Source organism: Piliocolobus tephrosceles, chromosome 5 (genome assembly GCF_002776525.5).
Source record: "Piliocolobus tephrosceles isolate RC106 chromosome 5, ASM277652v3, whole genome shotgun sequence".
Taxonomy (NCBI): domain Eukaryota; kingdom Metazoa; phylum Chordata; class Mammalia; order Primates; family Cercopithecidae; genus Piliocolobus; species Piliocolobus tephrosceles.
Window position 1 is genome coordinate 73,444,316 of NC_045438.1, and position 12,671 is coordinate 73,456,986.

Below are 12,671 nucleotides of genomic sequence, written 5' to 3' on the forward strand. Positions count from 1 at the left end.
CTAGGCAGGTAGTGCTTTTACCTTGGAATTATTAATACTTTTTTTTTTTTTGAGATGGAGTCTCACTCTGTCCCGCAGGCTGGAGTACAGTGGCATCATCTCAGCTCACTGCAACCTCCGCCTCCTGGGTTCACGCCGTTTTCCTGCCTCAGTCTCCCAAGTAGCTGGGGCTATAGGCACCCGCAACCACGCCCAGCTAATTTTTGTATTTTTAGTGGAGACGGGGTTTCACCATGTTAGCCAGGATGGTCTCGATCTCCTGACCTCGTGATTCGCCTGCCTCGGCCTCCCAGGGTGCTGGGATTACAGGCGTGAGCCACCGCGCCCGGCCTGGAATTATTAATACTTTTTTATGTGTCTAGTCTGAAGTCTTGTTTTTCAGTGTGTCCCTACTGGGGTGTTTCTGAGGTATATTTAGCATCCCAGGCTCCCAGATGTCAAGTGCTAGTAGCATTCCAGGACCTTGTGACACCAAAATCTCTCCCCACCAGTTTTGAAATATTCCTAGGGGTGAGTGTAGGGCCAAGAATTTCTGTCTCCCACTGAAAACTACTGTGTGGCTAAAAATGTATAATCAGTTTTCTTTTTAAGAAAACTTTATAGACTCAAATTTTAACCAACTGAGATATCCCTCCTCCAAATTGATGGGTATTTCAGATTTCATGGAAATGACACAAATAGCTTAACTTTCATGAAACAATAAGATAGCCTCTTGAATGTGTTAGAATAATAGTAGCTATAATGCCTCTCCAACATATTACAGTTAAAATGCCATGGCACATCCTGTGAAGTAGCTAAAGTTGCCACATAAAGATGAATTTAAGTGTCCAAGGTAATTTGGTCTTTAAGCCGTGGGACCAGGATCCCACCCAGACCCCATGTGATGGAAAGGAAGCTTCACAGATTGGACAAGACTGGCCTTTACTGGGAGGCAGGAGGAAAGATGAAGGAAAAGCTGGGTTTGGGGAGAGAGAGGAGCATGAGATACTGACAGTGTTGCTCCTCAGGGCTCTGAGGAGGGTCTGTTGTGGCAGCAGTGGGAGCAGTTCATCTGGAGTAGAGTGAGTCGCTGCTTTGATTCTTACCCACTTGCAAAAACTGTAAAATAGAAGTTTAATTTCAGCAAATACATCTTAAACAGTTTATTGAATTTTTTCCAGACCTGATAAAATGCTTGACCCATAGAATTTGAATGAAGGCCAGAAGACACTTTAGGCAAAGGGAAGAGAAGGTACAAAGATGAGAAGTGAAACTGTGTGACTTGTTTGGGAACTCCAGTATTTCAGTGTGGCCAAAACATAGGCTTTGATAGGGAAAACTGTAAGAGGTGGAATTGGATGGAGGCTCAGGGCTGCCTCAGTGCACAGCTCCATGTACATAGATGACAGTGATTGGGACTCCCTGTCTTTGGCAGTGCGGAGTCTATTCTGCTGCATCACAGAGGGCTGTCTGGGTTTCACCAAGAGATTTGCATTTTATCCCTTCAGCCAGTGGTCTTCAGGGTGGTCCAGTATACAGTCAAATTAGTCAAGGGGAGTCATAGATACTTTAGACTTTACAGATAATTTACTTTGCTAAAAAATTAGAACATGCCCTAGAGTAGAAAAATATAATAAAGTAAAAATATCAGTTTTCCTTAGTGTAGTCAATGAAGTCCCAATTAAAATGCTGGCAGAATTTTTTTAAATTGAAAAGCTAAAAATATGAAAATACTCATGAAAATTCTGGAAAAGAGTGATAGAGGGGTATTAGTCCTGATTCTCATTTGCAGCCAAACAATCCACGACATTCGAACACATACACTTTAAAAAACCTAGTTATTTTATTTGGAAGACTATTGATATGGGAGAAATAACATATAGATAAATGGAACAGAATAGAGTCCAGGAACAGGCCAAGAGGATAGAGGGAAATGTATTGACAACTCCTCTGGGAAGCTGTTATATTTATGTCGTTAAAAAAAAAAGAAACAGAAATAAAAACAGTTTTATATCTTTTCTTCCATTTTTGCCTTTTGGAATAAACAAGTTTTGATACCAGTGTTGTCTAGGATAGAAGCAAAAACATACTTTTTTTTTTTTTTTTTTTGAGACAAGAGTCTTGCTTTGTCACCCAGACTAGAGTGCAGTGGCGCAATCTCGGCTCACTGCAAGCTCCAACTCCTGGATTCACGCCATTCTCCTGCCTCAGCCTCCCGAGTAGCTGGGACCAAAGGCACCTGCCACCATGCCTGGCTGATTTTTTTTGTATTTTTAGTAGAGATGGGGTTTTGCCATGTTAGCCAGGATGGTCTCGATCTCCTGAGCTCGTGATCTGCCCATCTCAGCCTCCCAAAGTGCTGGGATTACAGGTGTGAACCACTGCCCCCAGCCACAAAAGAGTACTTTCATACAATTTTTGTGGATATATAAATTGATGTGAACATTCTGAATGGCAATTTTCCACTTCCATCAAAACTTTTAAATGCATGTAATTTACTATACAGATATATTTTCAAAGTTTGCCAAGATGAACATACATGCGTGGTACATACACACAATGATATTGCAGTATTATATGCAATAGGAAAAAAAGCAGGAAATGCATCAATGAGAAACTAGTTGAATTATGTCACTTCTATGAAATGGAAGGAGGTGGGTCTGTATGTGCAGATATAGAAAGATCTACAAGATACAATTAAATGAGAAAAGCAAGTTGCAGAATGGTGTATATAGTATCATTGTTTTAGTGCAAATTCAAGAACAGAATTTCATATACATTTATTTGGAAGAGATCAGAAAAACTTAACAATGCTTATCTTCGGGGAGAGGGATGGTTAGAACTGAGTGTAGAGAGGCAGAAACTTCTCATTTTAGACCTTTCTTCAATGTTTGGGTTTACTTTTTACTTGTAATTGTTGATTTTTGTTCGTGTAATATTTTACACATCAACAGGTGTATCTGGATGATGAGATTTGTTAAAGAAAAATTATTCAATCGTGCTAGGTATAGGGACCACTACAATGGGATTTTGCAGTGTGAGAGGGAGATTGGGTTCAACAGCATGGGCAAGTGGGAATTAATAGCCAAGGAGCAGGTTGGAGAGTCACTGGGTAGAAAATTACTAAGAAACATCAGGAGTAAGGAGATTCTGGCTACATCCTCTTTAAACTTATTTTAAAGATTGTATTGTTGTTACTCTGTGTTTTGTGATATTTTGACTTAAAACAGTGAAATCCTGACTGAAATTAATACTGAGCCTAGATAACAAAATAAATTGAAGAAGAGCATTTAGGTTCATTGCAAAACAAAAAATTTAGCTAGATAAATACATTAAATTAAAAAAACCCCTCTCTCATCTAAATAAGATGTTTAACATTTAGCAAATATTTAGTGTCTTTTTCTTTATAGTTCTTAGTTCAGAATAGGCTATTTAAGCAGTAGTTCTTTGAAACTAGAAGCCCCCAACTGTTAAGAAAAAGTAAATCTTGCAGTAGTTCAATAAGATAATTTTAATTAGAGAAAGCAATCTTTTGAATTCTGCCTTCTGAATAATTCTTGTATCTGTTTGCTACTCCATCATCACTGCCAGCTATCTTAAGCAGACCCCTTATTTCCTGTTTCCTAGAATTCTGTATTAGCCCCATGGCTGGTTTCTCTTCCTGCCTCCTTGCTTCCAGTAGCACTCCCGCAATGTTCTTTCTGAAATACAAATGTGAACATGTCACTCTGGTTTAAAACCCTTCAGGACTCCTCATTGCTTTCAGGATAAACCCAAGCTCCTCTGTGAGGCTTTCATAACACAGTCTTTACCAGTAGACTCTCTTTTCATCTGGTTTGCCCCTGACTTGTTAAAGCTGAACGTTCCAGCATAAGAAACTATCGTCAGAGTGATCAGGCAACCTACAGAACTAGAGAAAATTTTTGCAATCTATCCATCTGACAAAGGGCTAATATCTAGAATCTACAAAGAAGTTAAACAAATTTCAAGAGAAAAACAACCCCATCGAAAAGTGGGCAAAGGATATGAACAGACACTGCTCAAAAGAAGACATTTATGCAGCCAACAAACATAAGAAAAAATGTTAATCATCACTGGTCATTAGAGAAATGCAAATCAAAATCACAGTGATATACCATCTCATGCCAGTTAGAATGGTGACCATTAAAAAGTCAAATGGTGCTGGGAAAATTGGCTAGCCATAAGTAGAAAGCTGAAACTGGATCCTTTCCTTAGTCCTTATACGAAAATTAATTCAAGATGGATTAGAGACTTACATGTTAGACCTAATACCTTAAAAACCCTAGAAGAAAACCTAGGTAATACCATTCAGGACATAGACATGGGCAAAGACTTCATGTCTAAAACACCAAAAGCAATGGCAACAAAAGCCAAAATTGACAAATGGGATCTAATTAAACTAAAGAGCTTCTGCACAGCAAAAGAAACTACCATCAGAGTGAACAGGCAACCTACAGAATGGGAGAAAATTTTTGCAATCTACTCATCTGACAAAGGGCTAATATCCAGAACCTACAAAGAACTCAAACAAATTTACAAGAAAAAAACAACCCCATCAAAAAGGGGGCAAAGGATATGAACAGACATTTCTCAAAAGAAGACATACATACAGCCAACAGACACATGAAAAAATGCTCGTCATCACTGGCCATCAGGGAAATGCAAACCACAATGAGATACCATCTCACACCAGTTAGAATGGCAATCATGAAAGAGTCAGGAAACAACAGATGCTGGAGAGGATGTGGAGAAATAGGAACACTTTTACACTGTTTGTGGGAGTGTAAACTAGTTCAACCATTATGGAAAACAGTATGGCGATTCCTCAAGGATCTAGCACTAGAAGTACCATATGACCCAGCCATCCCGTTACTGGATATATACCCAAAGGATTATAAATCATGCTGCTATAAAGACACATGCACACGTAAGTTTATTGCGGCACTATTCACAATAGCAAAGACTTGGAATCAACCCAAATGTCCATCAGTGACAGACTGGATTAAGAAAATGTGGCACATGTACACCATGGAATACTATGCAGCCATAAAAAAGGATGAGTTTGTGTCCTTTGTAGGGACAATGGATGCAGCTGGAAACCATCATTCTCAGCAAACTATCACAAGATCAGAAAACCAAACACTGCATGTTCTCACTCATAGGTGGGAACTGAACAATGAGATCACTTGCACTCGGGAAGGGGAACATCACACTCCAGGGCCTATTATGGTCAGGGGTGGGGGCGGGGGAAGGGATTGCATTGGGAGTTATACCTGATGTAAATGACAAGTTGATGGGTGCTGACGAGTTGATGGGTGCAGCACACCAACATGGCACAAGTATACATATGTAACAAACCTGCACGTTATGCCCACGTACCCTAGAACTTAAAGTATAATAATAATAATAAAAATCTTACTTTTGCAATTTAAAAAAAAAAAATAAAACATTAGCAACTAGAAGTGGGGTATTTGGCCAGAGGAAATGAGTATATGGTATATGTATTATAGGTCAAAACACACAAAACAGCAGATATGTCATATGAACACGTCTAAAGATATAATGTATAACATGAGGATTATAGTAATACAATTGTATTGGATCAGAGATTTGTGTTAAATAAGTAAATTTTAGCTTCTCTTGTCAAGAAAAAAGTATATGCAACAATATATGTGAATTTCCATCACTATAGCAACCATTTTACCCTATTTGTCCCATAATATTATGATGTAAACTTAAAACATACACAATAAAGTGCATTTAAAATAAAAAGTCAGGAAACAACAGATGCTGGAGAGGATGTGGAGAAATAGGAACGCCTTTACACTGTTGGTGGGAATGTAAATTAATCAACCATTGTGGAAGACAGTGTGGCAATTTCTTAAGGATCTAGAACTAGAAATACTGTTTGACCTAGCAATCCCATTACTGGATATATACCCCAAGGATTATGAATCATTCTACTATAAGGACACATGCACACGTATATTTATTGCAGCACTGTTCACAATAGCAAAGACTTGGAACCAAGCCAAATGTCCGTCAATGATAGACTGGATAAAGAAAATGTGGCACATATACACCATGGAATACTATGCATCCATAAAGAAGGATGAGTTCATGTCCTTTGCAATGACATGGATGAAGCTGGAAACCATCATTCTCAGCAAACTAACTCAGGAACAGAAAACCAAGCACTGCATGTTCTCACTCATAAGTGGGAGTTGAACAATGAGAACATATGGACACAGGCAGGGGAACATCACACACTGGGGCCTGTTAGGGGAAGGGGGCTAGGGGAGGGATAACATTAGGAGAAATACCTACTGTAGGTGATGGGTTGATGGGTGCAGCAAACCACCATGGCACTTGTATACCTATGTAACAAACCTGCACATTCTGCATATGTACCCCAGAACTTAACAGTATATATATATATATATATATAAAGCTGAGTGTTCCTGGCACAGGTACACTTTCACTTTGGAGCTAGGCCTGCTAGGCTTTAGTAGCATTCTGTGTTTCCTTTTGTCGAAACTGTTAAAATGTATCATTGTCCTTACCAATCCCCACTGGACTGTAAGCACTCTGAGAATGGGTACTCTTTCTTTTCTGTCCCCAGTGTCTGGCATGTAGTAGCTGTTCAGTGATGTTGAGTATGACAAATTGTATTATTCAATAGATTACCAAAATGTATCTTTGCACCTAAGAAAATGAGTAGGCAATATGTGCTGAGTATACTTTGAACAGTCTTGAAATGTACTATAGTCAAATGCATGCATGATTTCTTCTCTTTGGATAATTCCGTTGAATGTTTTTATTTACTATATGAAAATATTGTTATAAAATGTATGACATTTTATTCCTTATTAGATCATATTATATGTTTAATAAAATGATACTGTTTTTCATTCTTGACGATCTTGGTTTCTCTGTCTTATTTAGCTTATTCAACTGATTCTGAATCATCTTACACTACCAGACCTGTGTAGATTAGCACAGACTTGCAAACTACTGAGCCAGCATTGTTGTGATCCTCTACAATACATCCATCTCAATCTTCAACCATACTGGGCAAAACTAGATGACACTTCTTTGGAATTTCTACAGTCTCGATGCACTCTTGTCCAGTGGCTTAATTTATCTTGGACTGGCAATAGAGGCTTCATCTCTGTTGCAGGATTTAGCAGGTTAGTACAAAGGCTTGATGAAGTTTTTTTCGCTTTTTTTTGTTTTTCCCCAGCAGCAGCCTATACTTATTGTGTAGTGGTTTTCATAATAAAAGTTTGAAATTATGTAACATGTACATTACAAAAATAAAAAGGAAACAAATTTTGAGTGTCATGTTTAGAATGCTGCTGCTTATAAAAAAAATGAGTGTCGGGCGGATCACGAGGTCAGGAGATCGAGACCATCTTGGCTAACACGGTGAAACCCCGTCTCTACTAAAAAAGACAAAAAACTAGCCGGGCGAGGTGGCGGGTGCCTGTAGTCCCAGCTACTCAGGAGGCTGAGGCAGGAGAATGGCGTAAACCCGGGAGGCGGAGCTTGCAGTGAGCTGAGATCCGGCCACTGCACTCCAGCCTGGGCGACAGAGCAAGACTCCGTCTCAAAAAAAAAAAAAAAAAAAAAAAATGAGTGTTTTACTATCCCCTTCAGCTAAATTTTATATGAATATGAAGGGAAACTATACCGTTTACTTCAGGGCTCCTGTTTCTTTTCTTCTTTCTCATATTTTCAGCACAGATGATTAACACATTTTAAAAACTATTTCCAAATCAAAATCTACCTCTCTAATGTGATTTGTCAGAAATGGAAAACAATTTATTATAGAACATTTTTAATTAAATCTTAATTACATGTGCAATACATCACCCAGATTTAGAAGCTCATTTAAACTAATTATGTTGAAAATGCAATTGCATGCTAAATAGGCGACCACACTTGCAGACCTGCCCAGGTGTTTCTGCTCCTTTCTATTTAAGCATTTCGTTTCCTTACTATTAAATGTCACCTGTTAAGTATTTGAAAGCTTGCACAAGTGCGTGTTCATTTAGTAATGCCACAGTCATTTTTCTTAGGCTACAAACAGGAGTTTTTCTCCTAACCTTGATCATGGTTTTTGTCATGGTATTTTAAATATAATCCCAGCATTTTCACGAAGTTAAATAATGAAGGAGTAGAAACTTTAGAGAAATTTTCTGTTATTTTTAATTAATGAATACTCATGTATTCTATTTTTAAAAACGAAAAATGAACTATAGCAATCCCTACACATATCCCCAGTGAATACATTCTAGAACACTGGTTTATGAATTAGAAATTCGTATGTAGAGCCTTGTTTCCTCTTAACTCAGATTATAAAAATAAAAATGCAGTTCCAGAAATAAAGATTTGATATTGTTAGATTTAAATGAAGTAATGATGTTTGAAATAGTAACAATGTGTTCCAAATACTGACCTTGATAGTTTATGCATCAGAGTGAAAAATAAACCAAGCAGTAATGTCTAGTAGCATGTGTTGAAACCGTGGATGCACTGAGTTTCTTTTCTGCCAGAAATTGAGCCAGGGGAAGGGGTTCATTGCTAGATATTTGGCAGCTGTCCAGTGAAACGGAGTTTAGTCCTTTCTACTTCCCCTTGCCCCAAACACACACATTTCAACTTCTTTTCTCTGCTAATAGGACTAAGAAAGAACTGAAGCTAATGAAGGCTGTGAATATTTAGAGCATACATTATCATAAACCAAGACTAATTGAATATGAGAACAGATAGAACAAGTGGTGTCAGTAAGCATTATTTTACATTATATAGACCTTTGGGGTATTTTAATCACCCTCATAGCTCTTTCCCAGTGTTTTCCATTATTAAGAATTTATTAAATGTTTGTTTTCACCCTTTGTGTGCAAGGAGTTTCAGTGGGTGTTGATCGTATACAGAAACATATGAGATATATAATATAGTTCCTGCCTTCAGGCTACAGAGAAGATAAAGATATTAAGATAAACATATAAGCATATCCCTTATTTATTTTTATAAACAGAATAACAGGGTAGTAACTAAGTGTAGACATTAAAGAAAACATTGGTCATGAATGACTGAAGTCCAGCTTCACTGGCAAAGTGCTGCATATGACTGTGATAATGAGTAAAATATAAAGCTAATATTAATCAATTTTTAAGTTTCTTTATGTAGCTTCTTCTAGCACATGAGAAGAAACATCAGTTATAAGAAGAAAACTTAGCCATGCCATTTAAAAAATTTTTGTACTAGTAATGCATAAAGATCTTTTGCAAAGTTAGAGTTTCTGTCTACTTCTAACCCACAATTTATCTTCCATTTTCAACTCACCCAGGGTAGTTGCTGTAGAGCAGTTCGAATAATCAGAACAAGCCATATATAGATTTAAGTTTTTATATTTTACTGTAGTATTTCAGCCAGTAAAGTCATAAATCTTGATGGCATTCCTTTAAGTGTAGTCACTATTCCCATTAAGAAAAGAAAAAGTTGAAGTAAGAGGGAGAGAGAACCTTTTCTTGGGCAGGGCGTGTTGGAGTTTGCCCTACTGATTACTGTTGGCCCCCATGACTTGACTGCTGAATTGATAGTTACTATGGCTTGTAGGCAGCATTCCTAGAATAAACAATAAATATGCATGGCTTGATTATTAATGAGCAATCTATGAATAAGTATGGTCTATTTATGCTCATAACTATGAAGAAGACTTATTTGTAATATTTTAAAGAAGAAAAGCACATTTAAAAACTAGAGACCAATGTTGATGAGCTGTTTTTTGAACAAATCTTTGGGAAAAAGTTTGATGCAGTTTATTTTTGTTGCTTAAAAGCCTTATCTTACAAGTCAGAACTGTTTAACTGGATTTTAAATAACTTTTTAGGAATTTTTATTATTCATCATAGCAGAGAAATAGGTTACATTGGAATAAAGAGAACTTAAAACTTTTAATCAGTTATTAAAATCTTAATCTAGCTACAGATTTGTGATTTGCTACTTTGAGTGCTGTTCATGCATATCATTACTCATTAAAATCACATCTATTATAATTCCGCTTTTCTAATATGGTTCCCTGAAGTCTTAGATGTTCCTTTGCCTGCCTGCCTGTTTGTGCTTTAGAACTTAATTGTATCATTCTGTTCAAAAAGCTTTAGGTTCATTGTTTCCCTACCATTTTTCTTCAAATAGTTGCTAAATGGCCTTGATCTCTCCCTCAGTTATGTGTGGGTTTTTACTCTAAACCCCTCTTACTTGTTCTCAGTAGTTTATATTCAGTCCTTTAGGAAACATTCTTGGATGCTTTCTAGACTCGAGAACTTTTTTAGGTATTTTGACATAGAGCTAAAGTTTTATGATATGAAGAGCTTATTTCCTACTAATATATTTATTCAGTTGCCTGCCTATATTTTATACAGTTGTGTCTTAGATTGTCAACTCTAGAAAGTAGGGACCATTTTAAGATGTTCTTTTCCCTTCTGTTTTTTTTTTTTTTGAGATGGAGTCTTGCTCTGTCGTCCAGGCTGGAGTACAGTGGCGCGATCTCCACTCACTGCAAGCTCTGCTTCCTGGGTTCACGCCATTCTCCTGCCTCAGCCTCCCATGTAGCTGGGACTACAGGCGCCCGCCACCATGCCCAGCTAATTTTTTTTTTTGTATTTTTAGTAGAGACTGGATTTCACCATGTTAGCCAGGATGATCTCGATCTCCTGACCTTGTGATCTGCCCGTCTCGGCCTCCCAAAGTGCTGGGATTACAGGCTTGAGCCACCGTGCCCGGCCTTCCCTTCTTTCTATCATTGTTGGATAGTACCCCTATACAATTAAGCAGAAGTTTTGTTTTTAATGGCTTTATTTTGGATCAGCTATGTTAAATAATGTTCCAAGTTATTTGGGATTAAGATTATCCTGAATTTACTGTTTTAGAAAACTTGGTGAGGGTCAGCTAAAAACCATGAGATTAGGAATTCAGAAGTCATAGATATTTTATATCTAATTCTTCTCTTACTTTATATACTTCAGGCAATTTCTGAGGACTACTACCTTTTATTTTGTGATAAGTGGACTCAAATCGTTCATTCATGTGATCTTAATTATTTTAGGGTGCAAGTTACCATTTAGTAAATTACTTCTTATGTGCTTGTATTGTTATGGACAAATTAATTCACCTCATAATGATAAACAATTTATTTTTCTCTCCAGAGATTCCTTTTCTCATAGCAGGAGACTAGTCTGGGATTGTTTATATGAACTTAGGTCCTCTCATAAAATCTTCAGTGTAAGAAAATACTTTATGAGCACAATGTAGAATGAATTGACTGCAGGAAATAAACAAACTGAGTTCTCCTTTCAAATGATCAGTGGCACAGTTGAGATGAATAGATACATATATGTAATTATGCATTAAAATAAAACCTGCATGAAGAGCATTAAGGAAGGAAGTAAGAGCTGTGTGCAGCTAATTGAGTCTGCTACTGTCTCTGCCCTCTTGGGATGTAGATATGAAAAGGTAGGTAGTATACATTTTGAAAATTTAAGTAGAGATAATATGAGGGTATTAATCAAATAATCTCAGAGTAAAAATATGCAATACAGGATTCTTGATGAAGAGAAAGAAAGAAAGGTAGTATAGGTATAGACTTTATCTCATTGTGCTTTCAAATTCTATCATTCATGAAATCAACTTGGGAAGTTTCCTATTGTCTGCTAACAGTTTGCTTTCTGGTATAAAGCCAGAGTCTTTATAGTGACATACACTATGTGAACTGTCCCTCATCTCTGATCTACTCATCTCTCCATCATTTTGTGCCTCCTGTATCCCCCATCTCACTGTTCTTCACTCTGCTTGTTATCCTGCCCTGGACTGCCCTTCCCTTTGCCTAGAATGCTCCTCCTCCAGATACCTGCTTTGTCACCCTCTCGCTTCCTTCAGGGTTTTACTCACCACATCTCTGCAGCTTTTCTGACTACTCTGTCCATCCTTGACACTTTGTGTTGCGCTTCCCTGCTTTTATTTTCTCCTGGGCACTTTTCACGAATTTGCGACTTACTTTACGCATTTGGTTATCTTCTCCTTCTCTCTTCAAAACATTAGTAAGCTTCATGAGAGCAGGGATTTTGTTTTGTCCACTGCTATCTCCCCAGTGCCTAGAGTGTTACCTGGATGATAGTAGAAGCTCAGTGCATATTTATTGAATGAATGAATGAATGAATGTGCTTCATGCGAACTGCAGTTTAGCTAATACAGCTAGCAAAGGAAGCAGCAGTGAGAGGAGTTGGAGGAGATCCAAGAGAGGCAGTTACCTAAGGAGTGTCAGAGTTTTAAGGAAGGAGTGTGCACTTGTATGAAATGTCACAAATTAAGTAATACAAGTTTGAATTTAGAATAAATGGGTGTTCAGATGTAAATAAGATGTGCGGGCTACTGGGTTATTTACAATATTTAAATTTGCAGCAACTGAATTTTTTTATTGTTTAAATGTGAATTGGCCAAGATTTAACTTATACTTAATGTTTATGGGGTGCTTTGACCTTTAAAAACTGTATTTGCATAGTATTTCAGCTTCAATTCCACTAGGCAGTGTGGTGAATGTTGTTACATACTTCAAGTCTGCATTTACAGCTGAGGAAATGCTAAGATTTGGGTAAATGCCTTTTCCA

The 12,671-nt window shown here is 37.5% G+C and overlaps 1 protein-coding gene across 3 annotated transcripts in view; it reads left to right on the forward strand.

The window, feature by feature from the left end:
• The window catches only part of FBXL4 (F-box and leucine rich repeat protein 4), an 83,255-nt gene that overhangs the window by 36,885 nt on the left and 33,699 nt on the right, over positions 1 to 12,671 (forward strand). For all 3 annotated transcript variants that reach the window (XM_023205885.1, XM_023205886.1, XM_023205887.1), the window contains one exon: positions 6,946 to 7,190. In XM_023205885.1, the coding sequence (XP_023061653.1) occupies positions 6,946 to 7,190 (245 nt within the window). The remainder of the gene's footprint in view (positions 1 to 6,945; positions 7,191 to 12,671) is intronic.